The sequence below is a fragment of the Malaclemys terrapin genome, chromosome 1 (assembly GCF_027887155.1).
Source record: "Malaclemys terrapin pileata isolate rMalTer1 chromosome 1, rMalTer1.hap1, whole genome shotgun sequence".
Classification (NCBI taxonomy): Eukaryota; Metazoa; Chordata; order Testudines; family Emydidae; genus Malaclemys; species Malaclemys terrapin.
In genome coordinates this window covers 234,545,415-234,568,972 of record NC_071505.1, presented here as the reverse complement: position 1 = coordinate 234,568,972, position 23,558 = coordinate 234,545,415, and the positions used below count along the sequence as shown (strand labels likewise).

The 23,558-nt window shown below is 41.4% G+C and overlaps 2 protein-coding genes across 5 annotated transcripts in view; one reads left to right on the top strand and one right to left on the bottom strand.

Annotated features, from left to right (window-relative positions):
* MGAT4A (alpha-1,3-mannosyl-glycoprotein 4-beta-N-acetylglucosaminyltransferase A) overlaps positions 1 to 8,567 on the top strand; it is a 144,162-nt gene extending 135,595 nt beyond the window's left edge. For both annotated transcript variants that reach the window (XM_054009516.1, XM_054009505.1), the window contains exons 14-16: positions 4,616 to 4,682; positions 7,820 to 7,932; positions 8,140 to 8,567. In XM_054009516.1, the coding sequence (XP_053865491.1) occupies positions 4,616 to 4,682; positions 7,820 to 7,932; positions 8,140 to 8,166 (207 nt within the window). In that variant the 3' untranslated portion in view covers positions 8,167 to 8,567. The remainder of the gene's footprint in view (positions 1 to 4,615; positions 4,683 to 7,819; positions 7,933 to 8,139) is intronic.
* Positions 8,568 to 14,778: 6,211 nt separating this feature from the next.
* UNC50 (unc-50 inner nuclear membrane RNA binding protein) lies at positions 14,779 to 23,512 on the bottom strand. Of its 3 annotated transcripts, none has more exons than XM_054009482.1 (6): positions 23,413 to 23,512; positions 20,800 to 21,083; positions 18,069 to 18,189; positions 15,981 to 16,120; positions 15,795 to 15,896; positions 14,779 to 14,928 (listed from the first exon to the last, which is right to left on the bottom strand). In XM_054009482.1, the coding sequence occupies exons 2-6, from the start codon at positions 21,077 to 21,079 to the stop codon at positions 14,792 to 14,794; spliced, it is 780 nt and encodes a 259-aa protein (XP_053865457.1). In that variant the 5' UTR covers positions 21,080 to 21,083; positions 23,413 to 23,512; the 3' UTR covers positions 14,779 to 14,791. The 3 variants fall into 3 exon arrangements, with proteins under 3 accessions (XP_053865457.1, XP_053865466.1, XP_053865449.1); XM_054009491.1 differs by having other exon boundaries at positions 23,417 to 23,512; XM_054009474.1 differs by lacking the exon at positions 23,413 to 23,512 and adding an exon at positions 21,700 to 21,754.
* Between the last annotated feature and the right edge of the window lie 46 nt (positions 23,513 to 23,558).

Below are 23,558 nucleotides of genomic sequence, written 5' to 3'. Positions count from 1 at the left end.
TGATGGCACATGACAGAACAAGGAGCAAGGGTCTCAAGTTGTAGTGCGGGAGGTCTAGGTTGGATATTAGGAAAAACTATTTCACTAGGTGGCTGGTGAAGCACTGGAATAGGTTACCTAGGGAGGTGGTGGAATCTCCTTCCTTAGAGGTTTTTAAGGCCCGGCTTGACAAAGCCCTGGCTGGGATGATTTAGTTGGGGTTGGTCTTGCTTTGAGCAGGGGGTTGGACTAGATGACCTCCTGAGGTCTCTTCCAACCCTAATCTTCTATGATTCTATGACCTGAGGACATGTCTACATATGGATATCCAGAAAAATTAATCCAAATTAACTAAAGGTGTGAATTTGAAGTAGAATTAGCTAAACCACATTCACTTCCAAAGTGAATTAAACTAAATTGAATTAAGGCCACTTTAATTCTGAATAACCCTATCAAGCATTTTTGATTAATCACCAGAATTCCCCAGAGTAGAGCCTTTGGATTTAGATCATCTGACCCTGGATGCAATTACTAGACTGTTCACATTTCTTTCTTCAGTTTCATTTTTCTATCTCTTTATTAAAGAGAGCTTACCATCCCCTTTGTACATGGAGGGTCTTTTCTAGAGGCATTGTGTATTGAATAATTACAAATACACCTCTACCCCAATATAAACTGTCCTTGGGAGCCAAAAAATCTTACCATGTTATAGGTGAAACCGCGTTATATCGAACTTGCTTTGATCCGCTGGAGTGCGCAGCCCTGCCCCCCCCCCCCCCCCCCCGGAGCACTGCTTTACCACATTATATCCGAATTTGTGTTATATCGGGTCACGTTATACTGGGGTAGAGGTGTACTGTATTTTTCACTTTGATCAGATGGCTCTTCATCTCAAATATTTTTTTACCAAAAATAAATTAGGGATTTCACAGATCCCAGGAGCTAGTCCTCCCATCGTTTTCTACAAACCCTATGCATCCAAAAGCAAAGCTCCAGCAAATATTTGATATACACCAAGCTGTTTAGATCTAGCTGGCAAGAATGTAAATGTATAGAAAAGTCATCCAGCAACAAGAGCCAAAAAAAGCATCTAAAGCATTAATTGCTAGATAGCTGGAGTATTGCATTAAAGAAGCCTATGAAGCAGGCTTACAGGAAAGATAAAGCTCTTCAAACAAGGACATTGTTTACTTACAGGAAAGATAAAGCTCTTCAAACCTTACAGGAAAGATAAAGCTCTTCAAACAAGGACATTGTTTACTTCCTGGACTGGTAAATTGTTTGTGTTGAATTAAAGGCATTGGTAGGGCAGCAACAGTCACCTAATTAAGCATTCACCAGGCGCTAGGAATTGGACACAGGCCTTGACAGATGCTGTTTTAGCAGGAGGGTATTGCATACAGTACTGTGATACCTAATAATCTTTTAAAGTATCATTGCTTCAGTAGTCTTGCTTGTGGCCTACCCTTGCTTGTGGCTTTCCCATGATAGGAATGGTGAGCCTGGATAAGAATGAGAAAGTTGATAACTGCTGATAGTTCTTCTCTGAGTACCTGGGCACAATGTTCTGACCCACCTGTTAATTGGAAGTAAGTAAAAGCAGGGCCACCCAGAGGGGAGGGGCAAGTGGGGCAATTTGCCCTGGGCCCCGCGAGAATGTCTGAGGCGTCCAGGGCCCCACCTCCATCTTCCCCCATCCCCCGGCGCCTCAGTGCGCCGTGTCAGGAGCAGCCCTGGACAGTGTTGCAGCAGCGTGGCTCTGGCGAGGCCTGAGCTCCTCCCGCTGAGTCAGAGCCATGTGGTAAGGGGGCGGGGCTGTGAGCTCCGGTCCCGCCGGAGCCACACTGCTGCAGCTCTGTCCAGGGGCCAGGACAGCTCCTGGACGTGGCGCGCTGAGGCTCTGAGAGAGGGGAGAGGTGGGGGTAACCCAGGAGCGGCCCTGGACAGTGCTGTTGGGGGGTGGTCAGGGGATGGGGAATGGGGGGTTGGATCGTGGGCGTTCTGGGGGTCTGTCAGGACTTGGCGGGGGGGTGAATAGGGGTCGGGGCAGTCAGGGGACAGGGAGCAGCAGGGGGAGTTCGTGGTGGGTGGGGTTCCGGGGTGGTGATTCGGGGAGGTCGGGGGGGACAAGGAGCAGGATGGGTCGGGGGGGCAGAAAGTGGGTGGGGGTTGGATAGAGGGCACGGCCAGGCTGTTTGGGGAGGCACAGCCTTCCCTACCCTAAAGCTCATTCAGCAGTTTGAGGCTTGCAGACAGCTATTTAACACAAAGAGCCAAGCTGTTATCTTTTCCCTTAGGGCTACCATCCCTTTCACTTCTCAAATGCCAAATTATAGTCTACATTTAATTTCAGTGCCATAGGGAGATTCATGTCAGGGGAGGGTAGCTTCATTTAAAATTAGCCACCTTAGATTAATAGTGATAGAGCCAAGAGAGCCATGGGGGAGGGATCACATGAGAAGAGCAATATCTTACACCACCTACCTCCTTCCCAACCCTACCAAGGGAGACCTCCCTCCCCTGCATTCCCCGAGGCTCCAGAGGGGTTAATTCAGTGGTTCTCAAACTTTTGTACTGGTGACCCCTTTCACATAGCAAACCTCTGAGTGCAACCCCCCCTTATAAATTAAAAACACTTTTTTATATATTTAACACTATTATAAATGCTGGAGGCAAAGCGGGGTTTGAGGTGGAGGCTGACAGCTCGCAACCCCCAGTAATAACCTCGTGACCCCCTGAGGGGTCCCGACCCCCAGTTTGAGAACCCCTGGGTTAATTTAATTTTAGCACCCTGTGTCCATTCACATGCATGTGCTATTTTGAGCATTTCAGTTTTCACAACATAGGCTCATCCCAAATTCTGGAACAAGCTCAAATGCTCAGTTTGTGGAGTATGTACATAGTCTATACTAAAGACAAACCCACAGTAACCATCTCCAGTTTGTGAGGGACCCCATGGAGCCAGTCTCTAGGAAACAGATAAATTCATGGAGGTTAAGTCCATTAATGGCTATTAGCCAGGATGGGTAAGGAATGGTGTCCCTAGCCTCTGTTTGTCAGAGGGTGGAGATGGATTGCAGGAGAGAGATCACTTGATCATTACCTGTTAGGTTCATTCCCTCTGGGGCACCTGGCATTGGCCACTATCTGTAGACAGGATACTGGGCTGGATGGACCTTTGGTCTGACCCAGTATGGCCATTCTTATGTTCTAACCTAAATGAACCCAAAGTTATGGAGACAGATATGAGTCAAGGAAACCAGCAGAGTATCAACACCTGGAAAAATCTCTGACTGGATGGGCTCAGGCGTTTGGTCACAAGCTGAGGTGGTTCAAAAATTTTGGATATTTTTTAAGCAGAATTTTTTTTATTGTTTCTTTAAACAATCAAACACAGCAAGCAGCAAATATTTGGCCACACACTTCTGAAACCCCAAACCATGTTCAGTTTTTGGCAGACTAATTTCAGCTTTTCAATTAAAAAAAACACAACAAATTTTGAAGGAAAGCAGACATTGTCCGTGATTTTTTCTGCTTTTTAAAAACCCCTAATTTTCGATCCAAAAAAAGTTTTGACGGAAAATATTTGTCCAAGCCTTTTAATGAGCTTTAGTTGCTTTGTAGCACTAGCTGATACTGAGAACCAGTGATAGCTTGTAAAGGTGACTTGAAAAGAAGTTTTCTCAACACTGGGTTTGTGCCGAGATGCGGAAGGTTTTTAAATGTTTATTTTTACCAGGGCCGCCTGGGGTGGGGGGGGGAAGAGTGGGGCAATTTGCCCTGGGCCCTCCAGGGGCCCGCACAAGAATATAGTATTCTATAGTATTGTAACTTTTTTTTATGGAAGGGGCCCCTGAAATTGCTTTGCCCCAGGCCCCCTGAATCCTCTGGGCAGCCCTGAGTAAAAGTTGTTTGAGGACAGATTGTTCTGTAGATAGACTTACTGAAGTGGAAATTGATTGTTAATTATTGTTCGAGTGTTACAAACTGATCTGTGTTTTAGCTTTGGAAGCATTCTCAGTTTGTAGAAAAAGCAGCCAGCCCCAATTTGGTGGGTGATAAGTTTCTGATCCTGCCTCCTCAAACTGCAGATGAGAACAAAAACGAACTATAGGAATATGATAAGCCTGGATGCTCAAAAGAGAAATCCGCAAGTATCCGATTTCTTTCTGAATACAGCAGGCAGATTAGCTAGACCTATTTTAAGATTAAAGTGTGCTGTATGGTTTCATGAGTGTCCTATGGGTGGGGAAGAGGTTACTTGATCTTTCTCTCCCCAAATCAGCCGTGGAGCAGGCTTTACCCAGAGTGTCTTTTCTGTCGTGTATGCCAGTATCTGCAATATCCTTGTGCTTCATCATATGAGTTCTTATGAGTGGTATTTTTCTCTTCTACCCTGAAGCCAAATACAGTCAGTTCTGGAACAGGTTGTTTTTTTGTTTTTGTTTTGTTTTAAGAAAAGTCTATGCTATAAATAACATCTGTTTACTCATGGAAATAGTAGGCTGGTTCAAAGTTTTTAGGAAAGTGCTCTAAATAGAGAACATGGGCACCCATGTTTTGCTCTAGCTTGCAAATTTATTAGATACATGCAAAATAAGTGCTTTCATTTTGTTTTGTGCCTGTTTTATTTTAGAATGAAGACTTGATATTAAGCAAAGAAACCAAAGACAAACGCTTGGAGGACGGTTATTTCAGAATAGGTAATACTGTGCACCATAGAACAGCAATGTTTGTTCTTTTACAAACATAGAAATAGAAATAAAATTTGTTTTATTACTATATCAATTAGTAAAATGTTATTTTTTTTAAAAGCCTTTATATGTTTCTGATCATTTTCATTGCGTAACTGACCTTATAAATGTTACTTGCCCTTTTCAGGTTGCTTTAATGAACGAAGTTCTGATGTGATTCTTAGTTGTAGTGAAAAAAAGGATTTTATTCATCACTTTTTAAAGTATTATAGTTTTTATTCATTTTAGCTTTGGTCTATTAATAGCCTTTACAACATCATGTTTATTCGTCCTGATATAATCAAAGTTTCTACCAGTAGAAATACCAATATCCATACATGCTTAATGTAGTTTATATATATTTAAGTCAAAATTTAAAAGTTGGTTGCCTAAAATTTGACCTCTGAATCCAATCTAACCAAAAGTGGCCTAATTTTCAGAGGTGTTGAACACCCACAGCTACACTGAATTTAAGCTTTTTTATTTAGTGCGTCTGCTGCTTAGTCTGTGTGCTAAGGCTATATGTACTGCAGTATTTGCCAATGAAAAACTGAAGCTGATGGCAAAGAGCTCTGAGCATTATGGAAGATTTTTGGGTAGTGTTGTAAGGTTCCATTTTCCTACTATTAGACTTAAACAAAAAAAAATAAAAAACCCTCAAAAACTTATCTATGGTGAATTACTGCAGCCAATTCATGACTGTAGCGTTGCAAATCCATTTATTGAATAGATAGTCACTAAGGCTGTCGATTAATCTCAGTTAACTCACGCGATTAACTCAAAAAATTAATCACGATTAAAAATGAATCGTGATTAATCGCAGTTTTAATCGCACTGTTAAACAATAGAATACCAATTGAAATGTATTGAATATTTTGGATGTTTTTCTATATTTTCATATATAGTATTCTGTGTTGTAATTGAAATCAAAGTGTACATTATCTTTTATTACAAATATTTGCACTGTAAATGATAAAAGAAATAGTATTTTTCAATTCACCTCATACAAGCACTGTATGAGTAGTGCAATCTCTCTGTTGTGAACTCCTTGGGGGAGAATTCTACGTCTCCTGTTCTGTTTTACTCGCATTCTGCCATATATTTTCATAGAATCATAGAATATCAGGGTTGGAAGGGACCTCAAGAGGTCATCTAGTCCAACCCCCTGCTCAAAGCAGGACCAATTCCCAACTAAATCATCCCAGCCAGGGCTTTGTCAAGCCGGGCCTTAAAAACCTCCAAGAAAGGAGACTCCACCACCTCCCTAGGTAACGCATTCCAGTGCTTCACCGCCCTCCTAGTGAAATAGTGTTTCCTAATATCCAACCTGGACCTCCCCCACTGCAACTTGAGACCATTGCTCCTTGTTCTGTCATCTGCCACCACTGAGAACAGCCGAGCTCCATCCTCTTTGGAACCCCCCTTCAGGTAGTTGAAGGCTGCTATCAAATCCCCCCTCATTCTTCTCTTCTGGAGACTAAACAATCCCAGTTCCCTCAGCATCTCCTCATAAGTCATGTGTTCCAGACCCCTAATCATTTTTGTTGCCCTCCGCTGGACTCTTTCCAATTTTTCCACATCCTTCTTGTAGTGTGGGGCCCAAAACTGGACACAGTATTCCAGATGAGGCCTCACCAATGTCGAATAAAGGGGAACGATCACGTTCCTCGATCTGCTGGCAATGCCCCTACTTATACAGCCCAAAATGCTGTTAGCCTTCTTGGCAACAAGAGCACGCTGTTGACTCATCCAGCTTCTCGTCCACTGTGACCCCTAGATCCTTTTCTGCAGAACTGCTACCTAGCCATTCGGTCCCTAGTCTGTAGCAGAGCATGGGATTCTTCCGTCCTAAGTGCAGGACTCTGCACTTGTCCTTGTTGAACCTCATCAGGGTTTTTTTGGCCCATCCTCAAATTTGTCTAGGTCCCTCTGTATCTGATCCCTACCCTCTAGTGTATCTACCACGCCTCCTAGTTTAGTGTCATCTGCAGACTTGCTGAGAGTGCAGTCCACCCCATCCTCCAGATCATTAATAAAGATATTAAACAAAACCGGCCCCAGGACCGATCCTTGGGGCACTCCGCTTGAAACCGGCTGCCAACTAGACATGGAGCCATTGATCACTACCCGTTGTGTTATAGCAGTCTCAGATGATGACCCAGCACATGTTGTTCATTTTAAGAACACTTTCACTGCAGATTTGACAAAATGCAAAGAAAGGTACCAATGTGAGATTTCTAAAAATAGCTACAGCACTCGACCCCAGGTTTAAGAATCTGAAGTGCCTTCCAAAATCTGAGAGGGATGAGATGTGGCGCATGCTTTTATAAGTCTTAAAAAAGCAACACTCCAATGTGGAAACTACAGAACCTGAACCACCAAAAAAGAAAATCAACCCTCTGCTGGTGGCATCTGACTCAGATGATGAAAATGAACATGAGTCAGTCCGCACTACTTTGGATTGTTGTTGAGCAGAACCCGTCATCAGCATGGACGCATGTCCCCTGGAAGGGTGGTTGAAGCATGAAGGGACATATGAATCATTAGTGCAACTGGCATGTAAATATCTTGTGACGCTGGCTACAACAGTGCCATGAGAACACCTGTTCTCACTTTCAGGTGACATTGTAAACAAGAAGTGGGCAGCATTATCTCCTGCAAATGTAAAGAAACTTATTTGTCTGAGGGATTGGCTGAACAAGAAGTAGGACTGAGTGGACTTGCAGGCTCTAAAATTTTACATTGTTGTATTTTTGAATGGCAGTTTTTTTGTACATAATTCTACATTTGTAAGTTCAACTTTCATGATAGCGATTGCACTACAGTACTTGTATGAGGTGAATTGAAAAAAAATTGTTTTTTATAGTGCAAATATTTGTAATAAGAAAATAAATATAAAGTGAGCACTGTACACTTTGTAATCTGTGTTGTGATTGAAATCAATATATTTGAAAATGTAGAAAACATCAAAAAATATTTAAATAAATGGTATTCTATTTAACAGTGTGATTAATTGCGATTAATTTTTTTAATTGCTTTAAACACCGTATCTTGTATTTGTTTGTCTGGAGATTGATTATTTAGGATATGCTTTTGTTCATTTGAAGGTAAATTTGAAAGTGGTATAGCAGAAGGGACAATTGACCCAAGTCTAAACCCTATTTCATCATTTCGGCTTTCGGTAATACAAAACTCAGCAGTCTGGGCAATTCTGAATGAGGTGAGATGTTGTATACTTTACCCCTTTTAAAATCAGAATATCAAATATGAGATGTTTTTAATTGCATCAACATATTTGAAGCTAAGAATTTTGGATTAATCAGAAAGCTGTTTCTCTTATAATTGTCTAAAAATTAAGATTTACTGTAATGTACTAAAACATATGGGTTTTTTAAATGTATGATTTTTTTTCCATTCTTCATTTTAGATTCACATTAAAAAAGTCACAACCTGATCAAAATCTGTTTGGAAGAAAAGAGAGAATCTTTGCAAACTTTTCCTATAATATCCTACATCTTTAACAAGTCACAAATTGAAAATACTGAGCATGCACCTTATTCCAATTGTCTTTTATTTTTCACTCGAACTCTACCTCTTGTGAAATCTACTGTAGATGAGAAGATTGTAAGTAACCCTTCTTGTCATATCCATCCAGAAACTGATTCTCCACACTGATAACATTCATCTGAGATCCAAGTTGTCCTCCATTTTTACATGACTTTACCATCTTATGGTTGCAGAAACCTGCTACTCTTAACCCATACTATTTTGATAGTATAGTAATACGGAGAAGTTGTACATATTCTTACATTTCTTGGAGATGAAAAAATATAATTAAATTTTATGAAGGGGGTACTTTTGGGGTTCCATTTATTTTCCTATAACAAAACCCTCTTTTATAGATTATCAGGATATATTTATATCTATATCTAGATATAGATATATAGATATATAAAAACATTAGGGATATTTAATTTATTAAAATAATTTGAAAAGTACATATTTTTATGCAGTAAAATTTTAAATTGATATAGGTTTTTTTATGGATTATCTAACTTAAATTATCTTTCTACATTTTTCTTTGCAACTGCAAACAACATAAAAAATTAATACCATATTTCAACTATACTGCCATGGTTAAGAAAACTAAATTGAGTTGCTAAATTTTAAAGTACTTTTGTACCACAAAATCTGAAAGCTATTGTTCAAAGCATAAGCATGCCTTAATTGCCGGAGTTCTGAAGAACATTATTCTTGGGGTCTACCATATTCCACTGATTACAATGCATAGCCACATAAAAAGCATGTTGAAGTATCTTAATATTTCAGTATAACGTAAATGCTAAATCTGCAGTGATTTTAAGTTTAATCCATCACATTTTAGAGGGAGATTTCGATACCGAGCTATCCCTTTTTAAAACTTCGTAGACAGTTCCTAAACTGAATGAATTCATTCACTGTATAGAAAAGCATTCCCTACTTTGTGCTGTAAATTTTGAATTTTGTCTCATGTCCCCAGACATACAAATTCTGTTCAGTACTTTGAATGACTACAATCCTACATGATATTTTTATCAGCAAAAAATATAAAAAAATAATAGTAATTATTTGTAATTAACCTCATTATAGGTCTTTCTTAAAATGTTTTTATTTCGGTGTTTACCTTAGGTAAACGTTGTGGTGGGTGATTTTTTATTTTTTTTTTTAAGGGTGAGTCCTATCCAACTTCCATGGGAATCAATGGAAAGACTTCCATTGACTTGAATAGAATCAAGCCCAAAGTCAGTTTCCTGCCTTTTGTGCTTCAAGGAAAAGAACAATACTTGTGTAACTGATGAGCAGCCCAGACAGACCCTGTGAGCTCTTTGTGCTGCTACAGCACTGTTCCTAACATGTAATGCCATTTAACAGTTCATTAAAATCTAGTAGTTTTTTCATCACATCTCAGCATAGATCTGAGAAATTATTTGGGTTTATTTTTCCCCCCAATTTTACCTGCGACTGATGCCAATAATTTAAATTATAGCTATTTATTAAATTTTATATCATGACTTAATTTTTAAGTCAGATATATGTTTCTGAACAAAACAAGCAATGCCAACAATGTTGTCTTATCGTTCCATGAAGTTAAAATGATTTATAATAAATTTACCAGTACCATTGTTAGGTGCCTTTCCTCTGAGCAGTGTCTTCTTATGGGTTTATTCTGTCAGCACAGTGTTCCTAAAGTAACATTCAACATATAAGAAACTCCAAACATCTCTAAATGTGTAGAAACTCACCCCAAACTGATCACACTTTTGTGTTGTTTCTTTGTGAGCTCTACCTTATATTTTTTCGAATAACTTTTTTCTAGCAGTCAAAATATTGAACTGAAACTCGTCAATTATCATCCATTACCTCCTTTTTGATAAACTGATTTTTTTTAAAAGGATTAATTTATATTCTATTTTGTTGGATCTTACTAGCAGGAGCCAGAAATACTCTGGGATGTTATGATAGATTGCACTCTTACTAAAAGAATGTGCCACAACAGTAGAAGTGAATTTATTATAAATCATTTAGGGAGCAGATAGGTTTTGTAGATTCAGAATCAAATTCTGACCTGATGTAATCAGGTACAACTCCGTTGATTTCCTGAGAGTTTGTTCCTTAAATTAGAAGAAGGTAGGGGTGGAGAAAATGTAGCGTTTTTTTGTTGTTGTTATTGTTTAAAGAAAATTATCTCTACATACCATTGTTTTAGACTCTAAAATCTCAAAAATTCTAATTCACCAATCACTCCAAAGTGGTCTGCTCTCCTTTTTGGAGATCCACCTATTTATGGCAGAATAAGAGCGTTTCAAATATTGCTGGACATTAGCCAGTTTGTGTATTGCATTCCTCCATGCTTTATGATTAATAGACACTCCAAATATACTTTATGTGCATTATGTCAGCCAGAAACGATAGTATTTAACACACGAGCTCATCTCAATGTCTTGGATTTACTATAGATTTTTTAATCCTCAGGATTTTTTTGTACGTTTTTTCCTTTTCAGTGAACTTTAGGTCAGCCTTAAACACTCCTATATAGGAGAATAAAACCTGTAGTAGCTTTACAATAGTAACTATTTCAGACTGAGTTGTATTCGTTCCTTCTGAAGATGTTATAGCTTAAGGAAACGTAGGTCTTTTTTGGAGCAGCTGGCATTTCCAGATACCTTAATTTTCTGATCAAATTGAGTTTAAATCCCCAGATTTGATGCCAATTAAAGTTTTTTCTTAAAATACTACTGTTGTTTTTTTGTTTTGTTTTTTTAAACAATGATCTTTAGCGGGGCCCACAGCAATTGCAAAGATTTGGCCTATTCATAACTAAATCCTGTTTAGCTTACTAAGTGAATAGTCCTGCTGAAGACTTTGTGTGTGTGTGATGTAAGCAAGATTTGGCCCCATGTCAAAACATTCGCCCATGAATGAAAACAATCCCCCCTCTGAAAAAGCTACTACAGGGCTTTCTGCTCTTTTAGGGTCCTAAACTTAATTTATTTGCATTAATTGAAAACTATTTACAGTCATAGGGATAAATGTAATGATTTTTTTCCTCCTCTAGCCATGGTGGTTTGGCAAAGCTCAAGGCAGGTATAGTAGTTATGGACCAGATTAGAATTCTCACCCCATCACTGCTTTTCTCAGCCTTTTAAAAATTTAGATTAGAAAATCATTAGGGTCCCTTGTGAATCTGAGATAAGATACTGGCTCAATTTAAGGCAGAATGACTTTGTACTTCTGCCTTATAATATGTAGTACGTATACCTTTGAGTATGTTGAGGGATCATGTTTAGTCTTTTGGCAAGACTTGTACTTTGTCCTTCATTTTTTCCATAAGCAAGTATAAAATCTCTTCAGTAATTCCTTGATTTTTTTTGTTTGAAATATCTGCTCCAAAAGGAGTACAGTATTAATTTACATCTTGTGCTTCTAATCTGTGCTTTCCTCTGGAAACGAGGATACATATTTATTCCAAGACCATTGTTTCATGAAATCAAGTATTTGCTTAAGTTTTAGGTTTCTTCTTAACAAGGATCCATTTTGAAATTGGACTAAAATGAAAACTGTACTCATTTTTAAAAGCACGGTTATGCTTATTCATATTTACAAACATTACAGTTTAATACTGAAAGGGTGTCATACTGCTATGCTGCTGTTTTTGGAAATGGAATTTGATTGGTGTAAATATTGACACCAAGACTTTGTCATTTTGTATCATGTTTCTTGATTTCAGTGTTCTCTTGAGTGGGTTTTTTGTGATTTCTACTGTAAGCATTGAGCTAGAACTCTAGGTAGCTTAATGTTGGGAACTATGAAACTTTGTTTCAGGGGGACAAACTTTGATATCTTTACATGACCGGCAGTCATCCTACTCCCATTAATTTTAGTGGTGCAGGATCAAGCTCCTTATTGCAAAACATCATTACTGTTGACTTTAATGGTAGCTGACATGATGATCATCACTGGTGCTAAACGTTCCTATGAAGTAAGGAAGGGTTGCTTTTTTAAAAGTGTTAATTGGTGGCTGCCTGCAGGTCAGGAGCTCTCACTTTGTGCCAGTGTACAGCAGGTCACAACAGAAATTCCCAGCCTCCCCAGGATCAAAGGTATAGTGCTTTACTTGTTGAAATGGTAAATTTTTCTTTGTTGCTCAGTGTTTGCTGAGATTTCAATAGATGACTTGGAGTGCATTCTCTTCAAGCCTTAACAGTGGTGGATACACTACTGTAAAATGAACTGCCAGCAGATTTGGTATTTTAAGCTAAATGTAGTTTTTTTTTCTAGAAATATCAAATTCTAGTAATCAAATATTGAAGTCTTATTGTAACTAGTTTGCTGTTTAAAAATATCCTTTTTGAAATTAAAACCTGGTGCTTGAGTTTGATACTGAGCACTGTTTTTGGAAAATTGCCATCTTCATTTGCAGGCTTATTTTTGAGGGGGGGTTGTCAGTTTGTACTCTTGCCTTGTGGAATCTAGTACTGTTAAATCCTGAAACATTCTTTTCTGGCAAAACTTATTCTGTACGTTTCCCCATCTTTTCATTAACCAACTCCTGCTGTAATAGATTTTTATAAATTGGCTAGATTTGTTTAAAACTTGCTGCTATATTTGAAAACCTGATATGGGTCATGTCAACTGTGCCTTTCATCAATGTTTATGTACCACAGCTATCCATGTATATTTGAAATAAAGGCTTAAAAAAAAATCTGTTCTGTAGTTCTTACATAAGCTGAGAGAGAATACTTCTGTCTCTAAGAGACCCAATATGTTGCATTAACAATGTAGCAATATTTTAAGGTGTTGAGTCCAAACTGTCAAAAGGCATGTTAAATAGGGATTGAATACAGTACTTTAAATGCCATGTCTCAGAGCCACTACAGCAACTGCTCTTCAGTTAAGAAGTGACACACACAGGTGCAGGGCTGAAGCACTCACAGGGAAAAATTAGTGGGTGCTGTGCACCCACCACCAACCAAGCTCCACTTACCCCCTCCTTCTTCCCCCCGAGCACGCTGCATCACTGTTCCTCCACCTACCTCCCAGCGCTTCCCGCTCGGCCCCAAACAGCTGTTTGGCAGCGTTAGCATGCTCCGGGGGAAAGAGAGCAGCAATGTGGCACGCTCAGGGGAAGAGGTGGGACCTTATGGAAGGGGTGTAGTGGGGGCAGGACCAGGGGGAAAGTCAGCACCTATGGTGACATATACAGAAACCTCAGTGCAGGCCAAGAATTTGTTTGTGAAAAAGTTATTAGGTCATCCTTATTACAATAGTGCCATTGGGCTAGACTCTGTACAAACATGGTAGTAGAAAGTCCCTGCTCCTAAAAGCTTACAGTCTAAATAGACAAGACACAGGGTGAAGGGGTGGAACACAAGCAGAGTGAACAGTGTAATAAACAGTTATGTCAAGGGTGGGTTTGCTTAGGACTAGATAATGGAAAACAAAGGGGAGGTGAAGACTGTGAGGGAGGGACATGGTTGGGGCAAACAGCCACTCAGCATAGGAAAAAAATAGTTGATGCAAAACCTTAGGATGTTCTGAATGGCCAGTGGTCTCTGTGGTTGGGTGCTTTTGCTCCTATGGGCTGAAGTCTCATGCTGATTGTCTACATTTTTTTGCCCCAAGGCTGTATGGCAGGGGAGGTATCACCTGGGTCTTAATATCCCTACAGTACAGGGGCTCACAGCTGTATCTTTGAGTCCATCGGGGTGGGCCTAATTTCACCACCTACCCCTGTGCAGGAGTCCTTGCTTTAGCTGACTCCAGCTGCTGCTAGTGGCAGATATGGCTGATACATTGTAGGAACTTTGGCCTGGTCCCCACTAGCCCCCCACTTCGGACTAAGGTACGCAAATTCAGCTACGTTTAACGTAGCTGAATTCGAAGTACCTTAGTCCGAACTTACCGTATGTCCAGACGCGGCAGGGAGGCTCCCCCGTCGATGCCGCGTACTCCTCTCGCCGAGCTGGAGTACCGGCATCAACGGCAAGCACTTCCGGGATCGATTTATCGTGTCTAAACCAGACGCGATAAATCGATCCCAGAACATCGATTGCCTGCCGCCGGACCCTCCGGTAAGTGTAGACGTACCCTTAGACCATGTGACTGAACAGCAATCAGGCATTATTAGTGTAGCTAAACTTAAGCAGCACTAAACCTCAGAACCACACAATAATAAACCAAGCACTTTGTCTTCAAAACTAGCCTCCATCTATTGATTCCACTAACTTAATATGGTACTTATCCCATTAAAAGACATTAGCAGTGAGAATTATGCTATTCAACTTATTCATAGGTAGATTTATTACAAAAATGTACAGGTAGTTTGTCTTGAGGAATGTACTGCAAAAGTATTCATAGAGCATTAGTAACATTTTTACTGTTTGTAAATATTTTAATCATTAAAAATTGCAATAGACTCAAGCTTTTTACACTTATCTACAAAGAGAAAATTTACAACCATTTACAACGAGAGGTCTTAGATGTGCATACTGTCAGCAGCTAAGACAAACTACACCGTAGAGACATATGAAGTCCTGTTTTTATTTCACTCTGAATTCATAGAAAGTACAAAGTGTCTTGGTGAAGTTCCATCCCAGTGCTAATGAGAGCACATACAGCAGAATTAAGAGTGCAAATGGATACAAAAGGATAACTGTATTCTTCAAAAATGGCAATGCTAGAAAAGAAATACAATTATGATCAGTACAAAATTATTTAAAACCAGCAATTAGTTGCATTAATGGACCAAAACCATCAACTGTTACATCTAGAAGGACCCTGGGGAGAGGATGCCCGTATTTCATCAATTTCTTAACAGCTTGGTTAAAATTAGGTGCCTGTTTATCATTCCTGCCATGCTGATTCTGTAGCCCTTCACCCAGATACAGAATAGCTTCTATCAGAGTAAAGGAGTAATTGAGGTAGCTCTGTATACATTAGTACAGCCAACCTACTCAATGATTTTGTTGCATTACTACCCTCCTCTCTAGTCAATCTGCGAGTCCAGAACTAATGTAAGGGTCTTGAAGTTTGACACAGCAGCTGAACTGGATTATAGTACAACACAATGGCGAACATCAATGAGTACCAATATCTTCTGTGCAAAGTGTGTTTTAATACCACCCCATAAAGTGACAAGTCCTTTAGGTATAAACTTTTTAACCCAGTTTGGACATTTAGATAAGGGAGTACCTAGGATTCTTGGCAAAGGATTACAAATGATTAACTCCAACCACCCAGGACAGAGACAGTATTGGGTTTGGAAGGGAACAGGAAAAGTGATGTTCAGAAAAAATGTAACAGAATGGAACAAGCTGCCAAGGGAGCATGTGGAATTGCTTCATTAGACAGTGAAGACTACAAGACATCTATCATGGAGGGATAGCTTAAAAAATAAATCAACACTGTATTCTCCTACTTCTGCATTTGAGACGATCATTGCAAACCTATGAATTCATAAATTAAAGTAGCTTACTGGGCCAGGGCTCGGTTGTTTTCATATAGTCAGTTGCCTAATTAATAAAAGCTTTTGAAATTACTTACCACTGTACCCTAAAAATGTTACATAGATATAATAACCAATTGCAATGAGCCATACTGTGTTCCCAACAAAATATCCCATGAATGAGGTTGACGAGATAACATCTGTAAAAGAGAAGACAGTTGCTCTATTACCTGCCTGAGGCCCAGCACCATGGCAAAAAGCATTAAAAAGGCTGTTCTACTTACAATTGATGAAAAACAGTTGGATAAAATGCAAAATGACTAGAAGTGGATAGAAAGCATTCAGATGAACATCAAAGGCATATCCCCATTCCACATCATAGTCTCTGCTCTGTCGCTTTACCAAGTACTTATTAGAAATAAACCTAATTGGAAAAGAAATTTAAAAGGAATAAGTTGTGAACAATTTCGCACTTTCATGATTCCTAAAGTTATGTTGATTTGACATTCCACCTATAGTTAAAGTAATGAAGTCACATACAGGAAAAAAACCTCAAGTCTTTACCATTTAATTCATAAGTTCAATCCTTTCAAATGTCTCTGCATAATTGCCAACCTCAGATCACTGAAAATTATTTCCCTAATGTGTGAATAAAACATGGTAGCCTAAGCAAAGGTGAGTATTTCCCCAAAAAGACAGCACAGACCAGCCTTTTGTTAGCCCATTTCTCTCTCAGCAGTAGTCACATTCTTTGATGCTGAATAGAAAGTGCAAACACTGTGCACAGGAGAACAGCAGCTTTCTTTAATTATAGGATACTGAAGAAGCCCTGTCTTTCAGTTGTCCATCCACTCACTTCCCAAAAAGGCTGGGGATAGCCACATCTTCACATTTCCTGTGTTACAAAAATCTCAGTTGCATTCAATTTTAGAGACAGACGGCACACTGGTTACCTCATTTAATAAACGCCCCACCTCCACCAAAGAAGGCAACAAAATACTTAAAATATGGGTACTAACTTGATATGAGTACTACATTACTTGCTGCACCCAAAAACAAAGCAGACCAAACACAGTTTCTGGTCTTGAGATTATGGACCAAATCAATAGTTTAGCCTAATTTTCACAGGTAAACTTCCACTGAAGTCTATGGAAGTTTTGCCTAATTAAAACCTGAGTAGAGCTAAGAATTTGATGACACATTTTGGGCATATACTTGGAATAAGAGCAGAACATTCCTTATATGATCAACAAACTTCCAAAGTCATTTTTGAATCAAATATTGCATTTTTTTTCAAGGTCACTCTACTTTAAAATGTTGTTTTCACTAATGAGAAATCACTTCTTTAAAGTGCCCCTGATTTCCTTTACATTTTTGATAAGAGTTTTCCTGCTTTTTCCCCCATCTCCCTGCTGCTTCAAGTGAACCACACAAGCAGCAGAGAAAAGAGCAAGTGTGAGAATTGAGACCTTCCTGTGCGTGTGCCTCGAGGAAGCAACTGAAGGCAAAAGATGGCCTCTGCTATTGGTCTTTCAACAGTGGAGAAAAGTCCTACCACTGTTCTCAGCTGTTTCCCTCAGAGGTCCAATACTGCAGAGGAACCAGCATCAGACATATTCTCAACTCCTGCCCAATCAGGTGCTACCCTCAAGGACTGGAAAAGTCTCCTGTGTCTGCAGGGAGATTCTTGGCCCTCACTACCCTGACAAGATTCTTAGAATTGGAATACTATATCTCAGGGGTGGGCAAACTACGGCCTGTGAGCCGCGCCGTTTTAAACCAGCCCTTGAGCTCCCACTGGGGAGTGGGGTCCGGAGCTTGCTGCGCTCCAGCCAGGGCGCTGGGTTGGGGACTGCACCACACGGCTCGGCCCCACTCCGGCACTCTAGTGGGGATGCAGGGTCAGGGGATGCACGGTGTAGCTCCCGGAAGCCATGGCATGGCCCCGCTCCAGCTCCTATGTGCTCCAATGGCCCCCTCTGGTGCTCCAATGGGAGCTGCAGGGGCAGAGCCTGCGGACAGGGCAGTGTGCAGAGCCGCCTGGCTGCGCCTCCGCATCCGCATAGGAGCTGGAGAAAGGGACATGTCACTGCTTCTGGGAGAACTCAGCAGGAAAATAGGCACTGAGAGGTGCAAGTGACAAATTTCCTCTAAGTATTAACCTTTTTTTGGCAGAAAAAGGTCAAGCGAAAACTATTTTCTAATGCTCTTTCCCAATAATAGTGCTCTATTCACAGCCAATGAAAACTCTTAACCCTCTCTTCTGAGCAAAGTCATATCGTACAGATTTAAGTACACTGCCTCAGCAACAGGGACCTTCAACTCCCCTATAGCAATGCCCAACTTAGTTCTAGGTGGAATTATTTACTTACCACATTAAAGTTGCTATTAGAAGGCCAACGCCTACACAGTCTATAAACACAACCCAAAGAAGTAGCTTTATCATTTGAAAAAATCCCATGTCCAGCACAAATCCAAATCCTATAGTAGAGACTGGGGGGCGGGGGAGAGAGAGAAGAGGAAAAAGAGAAATTAATCCTTCCTAGCTGGAAAAATACTGTAACACCAAACAATGCCAGTTCCTCAGACTTTGACATTCCAGAGGTTAACTTTTTGGAGGAGATCTCCTGAAATCTCAACATTTTCCCCTTTATTCCTCCTCACCCCTAAGATCTTCTGCAAGGCAGCTCCTTTTTCTATTCAAATGCTGCACAGCATACCACTTGTGTCTAATGTGGTTGGCTTAGGTTCAGCGTGTGGCACCAATGCCATTGAACTAATCTCACGTTTTTAAACTTAAACTTTTAATGAAGACGATACCTTGTTAAGCAGAAGTGCAGAGTAAGAGCAACAAGCAGAGCTGAAGTCTCACTCTTTCAGTTACAACAAAACCACCTGACAGTGCAGAGCTTTCTGGCTCTGAAGACTCAGATGTCCTGTCCATTTTAGTTGAATGAAAATGCCGTACACGTAAGACACATTCTTATAGAGTTCCTTGGGCAGCTTTGGGAAAACATCCGTGAAACACAAATGGATCTAGGAAATATTTCCCATCCAACCACAAGAACACTAGAATTTCAGAAGTAACAGCTTTGTTATGACTGCAGGTACTGTGCCACGTCAAAAATGGACTGGATATTGTCTTTTAAAAGGCAACAATAAAAACACAATTTGAACTGAAGCTTACATGCAAAAGATTTTCTTTTGATTGGTGATGACTGAAGTTCAGTGTCTCGCTACGGCTTTGGTCACTGAATTATTTGTATTATCAAAGCACTTAGGAGTCCTAGTTGTGGACCACGACCCTACTGTGCTAGGTACAGTACAAAAAGTGAGTTTCTGCCCCAAAGGGGTTACAATCTAAGTATCAGACAAGAGACAACAAATAGATAAAGACAGACGGAGTCTACAAGGAAACAATACTGGACAGCATGATAGGCAGAGGTCTCAGCATACAAGCAGCCTAATTGTTGCCAAGGGTTCTGTAGGCATCACAGCAAAGGAGAGTTTTGAGAAGGCCTTTGAAGGTGGATAATGACATTCCTTTGCTGATGTTTACGAGGCGCTCCTCCCAAGCGTGTGGGTCAGCATGGGAGAAAGCATGAAGGCGCTGTTTGAAAATTTAACAATGGAGTAGTGGGCAATGGAGGCTGGCATCGCAGGAAAGGAAGTGAGCATCCACAGGTGGATAGCGAATGAGAAGCGATAGGTAAATTGGGGACTGACCATGAAGGGCCTCGAAAATGAACACAAGCACCTTATGTTTGATGTGATAGTGAAGAGGCAGCCAGTGAAGAGATTCAAAAAGAGGGGTGATGTGGTCAAAGCGCAGGCTAGTAAAATGATCTTTGCAGAAGCATTGTGAAGGGACAGGAGTGGGGCAAGACTGCATTTGTCAAGGCCAGAGAGAAGGCTGTTATAGTTTTAGTTGTATGGATGGATAAGAAAGGCCTATTCTTAGATACAGCCTGGATGTAATGACCTAGCGAGAGGTCTGAGTCAAGATGATGTCTGGATTACAAGTCTGAGTGACAGGCAGGATGGTGGGGTTTTCTACAGTGATCAAGAAAGGGGGTAGTAGGAAGGTATGGGGAGGAGAGGATTTGCAAGAATAGGAGCTCTGTTTTAGCCATGCTTAGCTTGAGCTGGCAGCTAGACATCCATGAGGGATGTCAGAGAGACAGTCCAAGATTTTAGTTTGGACAGAAAGGTAGATCTGTGAGCCATCAGCATGTGTGTGTTTGTAGATAAGATGACCAGAGATAAGGTATAGAGGTAGATGAGAAGGGGAACAAGGACAGAACCCTGTGTAAAGGGTACTTTGCCAGTAATGGGTTCAACATTAGGGACTGTCTTTTTGTTCTGTTTTTGCACAGTGACTAGCACAATGTCTACAGTTTGGGTGCCTGTGTGTTATGGTAATACATGTAACAATAATACATCCCGTTTACTAATCATCCAAATGTTCAACTATTTAAAAAAAACAAAAACAAGAATAGTCATTCATTTCTCTGGTTGTCTTTGCTATGACACAATTATTGAACCCCCCCACCTCCCAGTTTGAAACACAGAACAGAGACAAGACTTGATTACAATAAACATAAAGAAGACTCTTTAGAGGATTCTAGATACAGCTAGACCCTCTGGTTTACCCTGGTTCTCTAATTTCTAAATGGTTACTGTAACCTTTGAGTGTAGATAGCTCATCAGCTTCTTTTCCATTCTGATTAAGGGCCTCTACAGTCAAAAACTAAGGGTGCTGAAAAAATCCCTGTGAAGGTACATTCCTGCAACTTTATTGAAAAGAGAAAGATCTTATCTATCTTAGGTACTTATATGGCCACCACCACTGTAGTATCTGCGCACTTCACAACCTTTTTAACATGTTTATCCTCACAACACTCGTAAGGTTGGGAACTACTACTTTCCCCATTTTACAGATGAGGAAGTGAGGCATAGCGAGACTAAATGAGTTGCCCAAGGTTACACAGAAAGTCTGTGGCAGAGCAAGGACTTGAACCCAGGCCTCCCTAATCTTAGGCTAATGCCCAATTCTTCCTCTTTCCCACCTCATTTTTGCTGATCATGGAAATAGACACTCACCACACAGCCAAATACTCAGCAATACCAAGAAAGCAGGATCATCTCTTGCCCACTGGTCCTTTGTTTGTTTTCGGTAATGAAAGTTTCTATAAACTCTCTGTGGTGAAGTGAACAGGTAGAGCATCTGCCAAACAGCAAACTCAAAGTCCATCTGCCGGAAGTGAAGGAGCCTCCTTAGATATTTGTAGCGTTTTGCACCCGCTGTATGTCTCGCTGCATCCCTGGAGTTTAACGCACCATTGCCCTGGTTTGGGGAACTAACTGAAGTGGTCGGCAACATTTTTCTGAAGGAAAGATTTTAAAGTTAAAACTAATTGATTTTACATAATCTTAGAAATGACAGATGTAAAATTAGAAGCGTTTTAAATTATGCAGTGTTAATTATGGCATTTAGATATAAATCTAATTTGCAAGGGTAATCAGGCAAGTAGCTAGCTAAATACTACCACTTGTGCCAGCAAGACTACGTGTAAAATTATAAGCTAGAGTGTGCCCCTTTCAAAATGTGACCATTTATGTTAATTGTTTCCCCTTTCTGCTGCCTAAAAACAGTGTATTGAAATAGCATAGTTTAGAGACCTGCGCACCAGGATTGGTGCCAATAATACATAAATTAAAATTCCAATCTGCTACTAACTCAGTATGTGGCCCTTGACAAATTATGTAACCTCTCTATCCCTCCCCCTTTCCATGTATAACACAAATACACCTCTATCCCGATATAACGCGACCTGATATAACACGAATTCGGATATAACGCAGTAAAGCAGCGCTCCGGGGGGCGGGGCTGCACACTCCAGTGGATCAAAGCAAGTTCGATATAATGCGGTTTCACCTATAACGCGGTAAGATTTTTTGGCTCCCGAGGACAGCGTTATATCAAGGTAGAGGTGTACTTACCTGCCTACTGGATGGGGTGCTGTGACAATCTTTGTACACTGCTCTGGAAACAAAGCACTCTTCAAGCACTAAGTATAAATGTACAATTTAACAATTGCCCTTGAATGCTTTTACTATTAAAGATATTCTATTTTACACTGCATTATATTTTAATTATTTCAGATAAAAATTCAGTGTGCCCCACTCCTCAAAGAAGCATAGGCATGTCATTCTGGGCTAGAGGGAGCCACCTCTGTTTGCTTGGGATTCAAAGCCATGAATCTTCTCCCTACCTAAGCTCTTTCTTACAACAAACAAAACAAAATAAAGACGAGATGATTGTGTCTCCCCTTATAAACTTCAGTCCAGTGTGCAGGGCACTTACCCAGGCTGTGGGAACCCTGGCTTCAAAATTCCCCTTTGCCTGAGGTAGGGAGAACCCAGGTCTCCCATGTCTCAGATGAGTGCCAACTGATTATTGGGTATTCTGGGGTGGGTCTCTCAATCTGTCCTGTTGAAGCTGTTCCACTTTGTATTAATAATTAAATAGTCAATGCAACGCTGTTTTGAACTCGGGTCTCTGAATATCAGTCTTAGTTTAAGGGCCTGAAAGGACCACCAGATAATCTAGTTCGACTGCCTATATATCACAGGCCACCAACACCACCCAGAACCCTACACACTAAACTCAACAACCAAAATATTACTGCCCACAGGAGATCAGACTATGATGTGTCACAGGCAGAGACTAGGAGGGACTAAGGCTACATCTACGCTAGCACTTTTGTTAGTAATACTTTTGTCGGACAGGTGAGTGAGGAAAAAAAACACCCCTCCCCCGACCAACATACATTTCACTGACAAAAGTGCCAGTGTGGATAGCGCTACGTTGGTGGGAGATGCTCTCCTGCTGACATAGCTACCACCGCTCATTGGGGTGACTTAGTTATGCCAGGAGGAGAGCTCTCTGCTGCCAGCACAGAGCGGCTACACAGGAGACTTTACAGTGGCACAGCTGTAGCAGTATAGCTGTACCACTGTAAGATCGGTAGTGTCATAGTCTGAGATGCACAAATGCCTGAGGCTCCTGCAATGGCAGGGTAGTGACTGAGATATACCCAGATAACCCGAGCAAGTGACCCACACTCTCACACTGCAGGGGAAGGCAAAAAACCCAAATGCTGAAGTCTCTGCCAATCTGACCTGGGGGGGGGGGGGGGTCTCTGCCTGATCCCAAATACGGGGATAGTTAGACCCGGAGCATGAGAAAGAAAAACTGCTGAGCCACCTCAGACACCAACCCAGCTAATGTCCCACCTCCAGCAGTGGCCATCCCTGATGCTTCAGAGGAGGGAGACCCAGTAAGTCTCAGGCCGAGGCTAGTTAAGCGCCCCCGCAAAGTGGAACAGCTTCGGCAGCACAGATAGAGACACACACCCACCCACACCCCGCCGCAGTGCCCCGCGCCCAGGGGTCCGGGCAGCCCCTGGTTCAAGTCCCTTCCCCGCAGCAGGGCAGCGAACGCAGGTCTCCCCCTCAGCTCCCGCCTCCCCGGCAACGATCTGCCCGGGGCACGTGCCCAGAGGCGGCTCCGAGGCGCGACGCGAGAATCGCCTCCTTTGAGGACACGGGGGGGGAGGGCCGCGCGCGCAGCAGTAGAAGGGAGGGGCCCCCACCCCGCAGGGATCCCAAGGCCCGGGGGCCAAGAACTCCGCCCGCAACTGCCCCGCTCACCTGCCGCTCCAGCCCCGCCCCTCCCAACCACACACAGCGCGAGGGTCTCCCGGGGTGGTGCGCACCCACAGCAAACTCCAGCTGCTTCCGGCAACGTAGCGCGGCGCGCGCCCCCTGACCCGGCCCGTGACCCTGCGTCGCGGTGC

Bases quoted from the DNA above. Each gene is read 5' to 3' on its own strand.
- UNC50 (XM_054009482.1), bottom strand. From the start codon at position 21,079: ATGTTGCCGACCACTTCAGTTAGTTCCCCAAACCAGGGCAATGGTGCG. The intron at 16,121-18,068 runs GTAAGTAAATAA...TTTTCCAATTAG, and splicing joins CTAATAGCAACTTTAATGTG to GTTTATTTCTAATAAGTACT. The intron at 15,897-15,980 runs GTAAGTAGAACA...TCTCTTTTACAG, and splicing joins CCAACTGTTTTTCATCAATT to ATGTTATCTCGTCAACCTCA.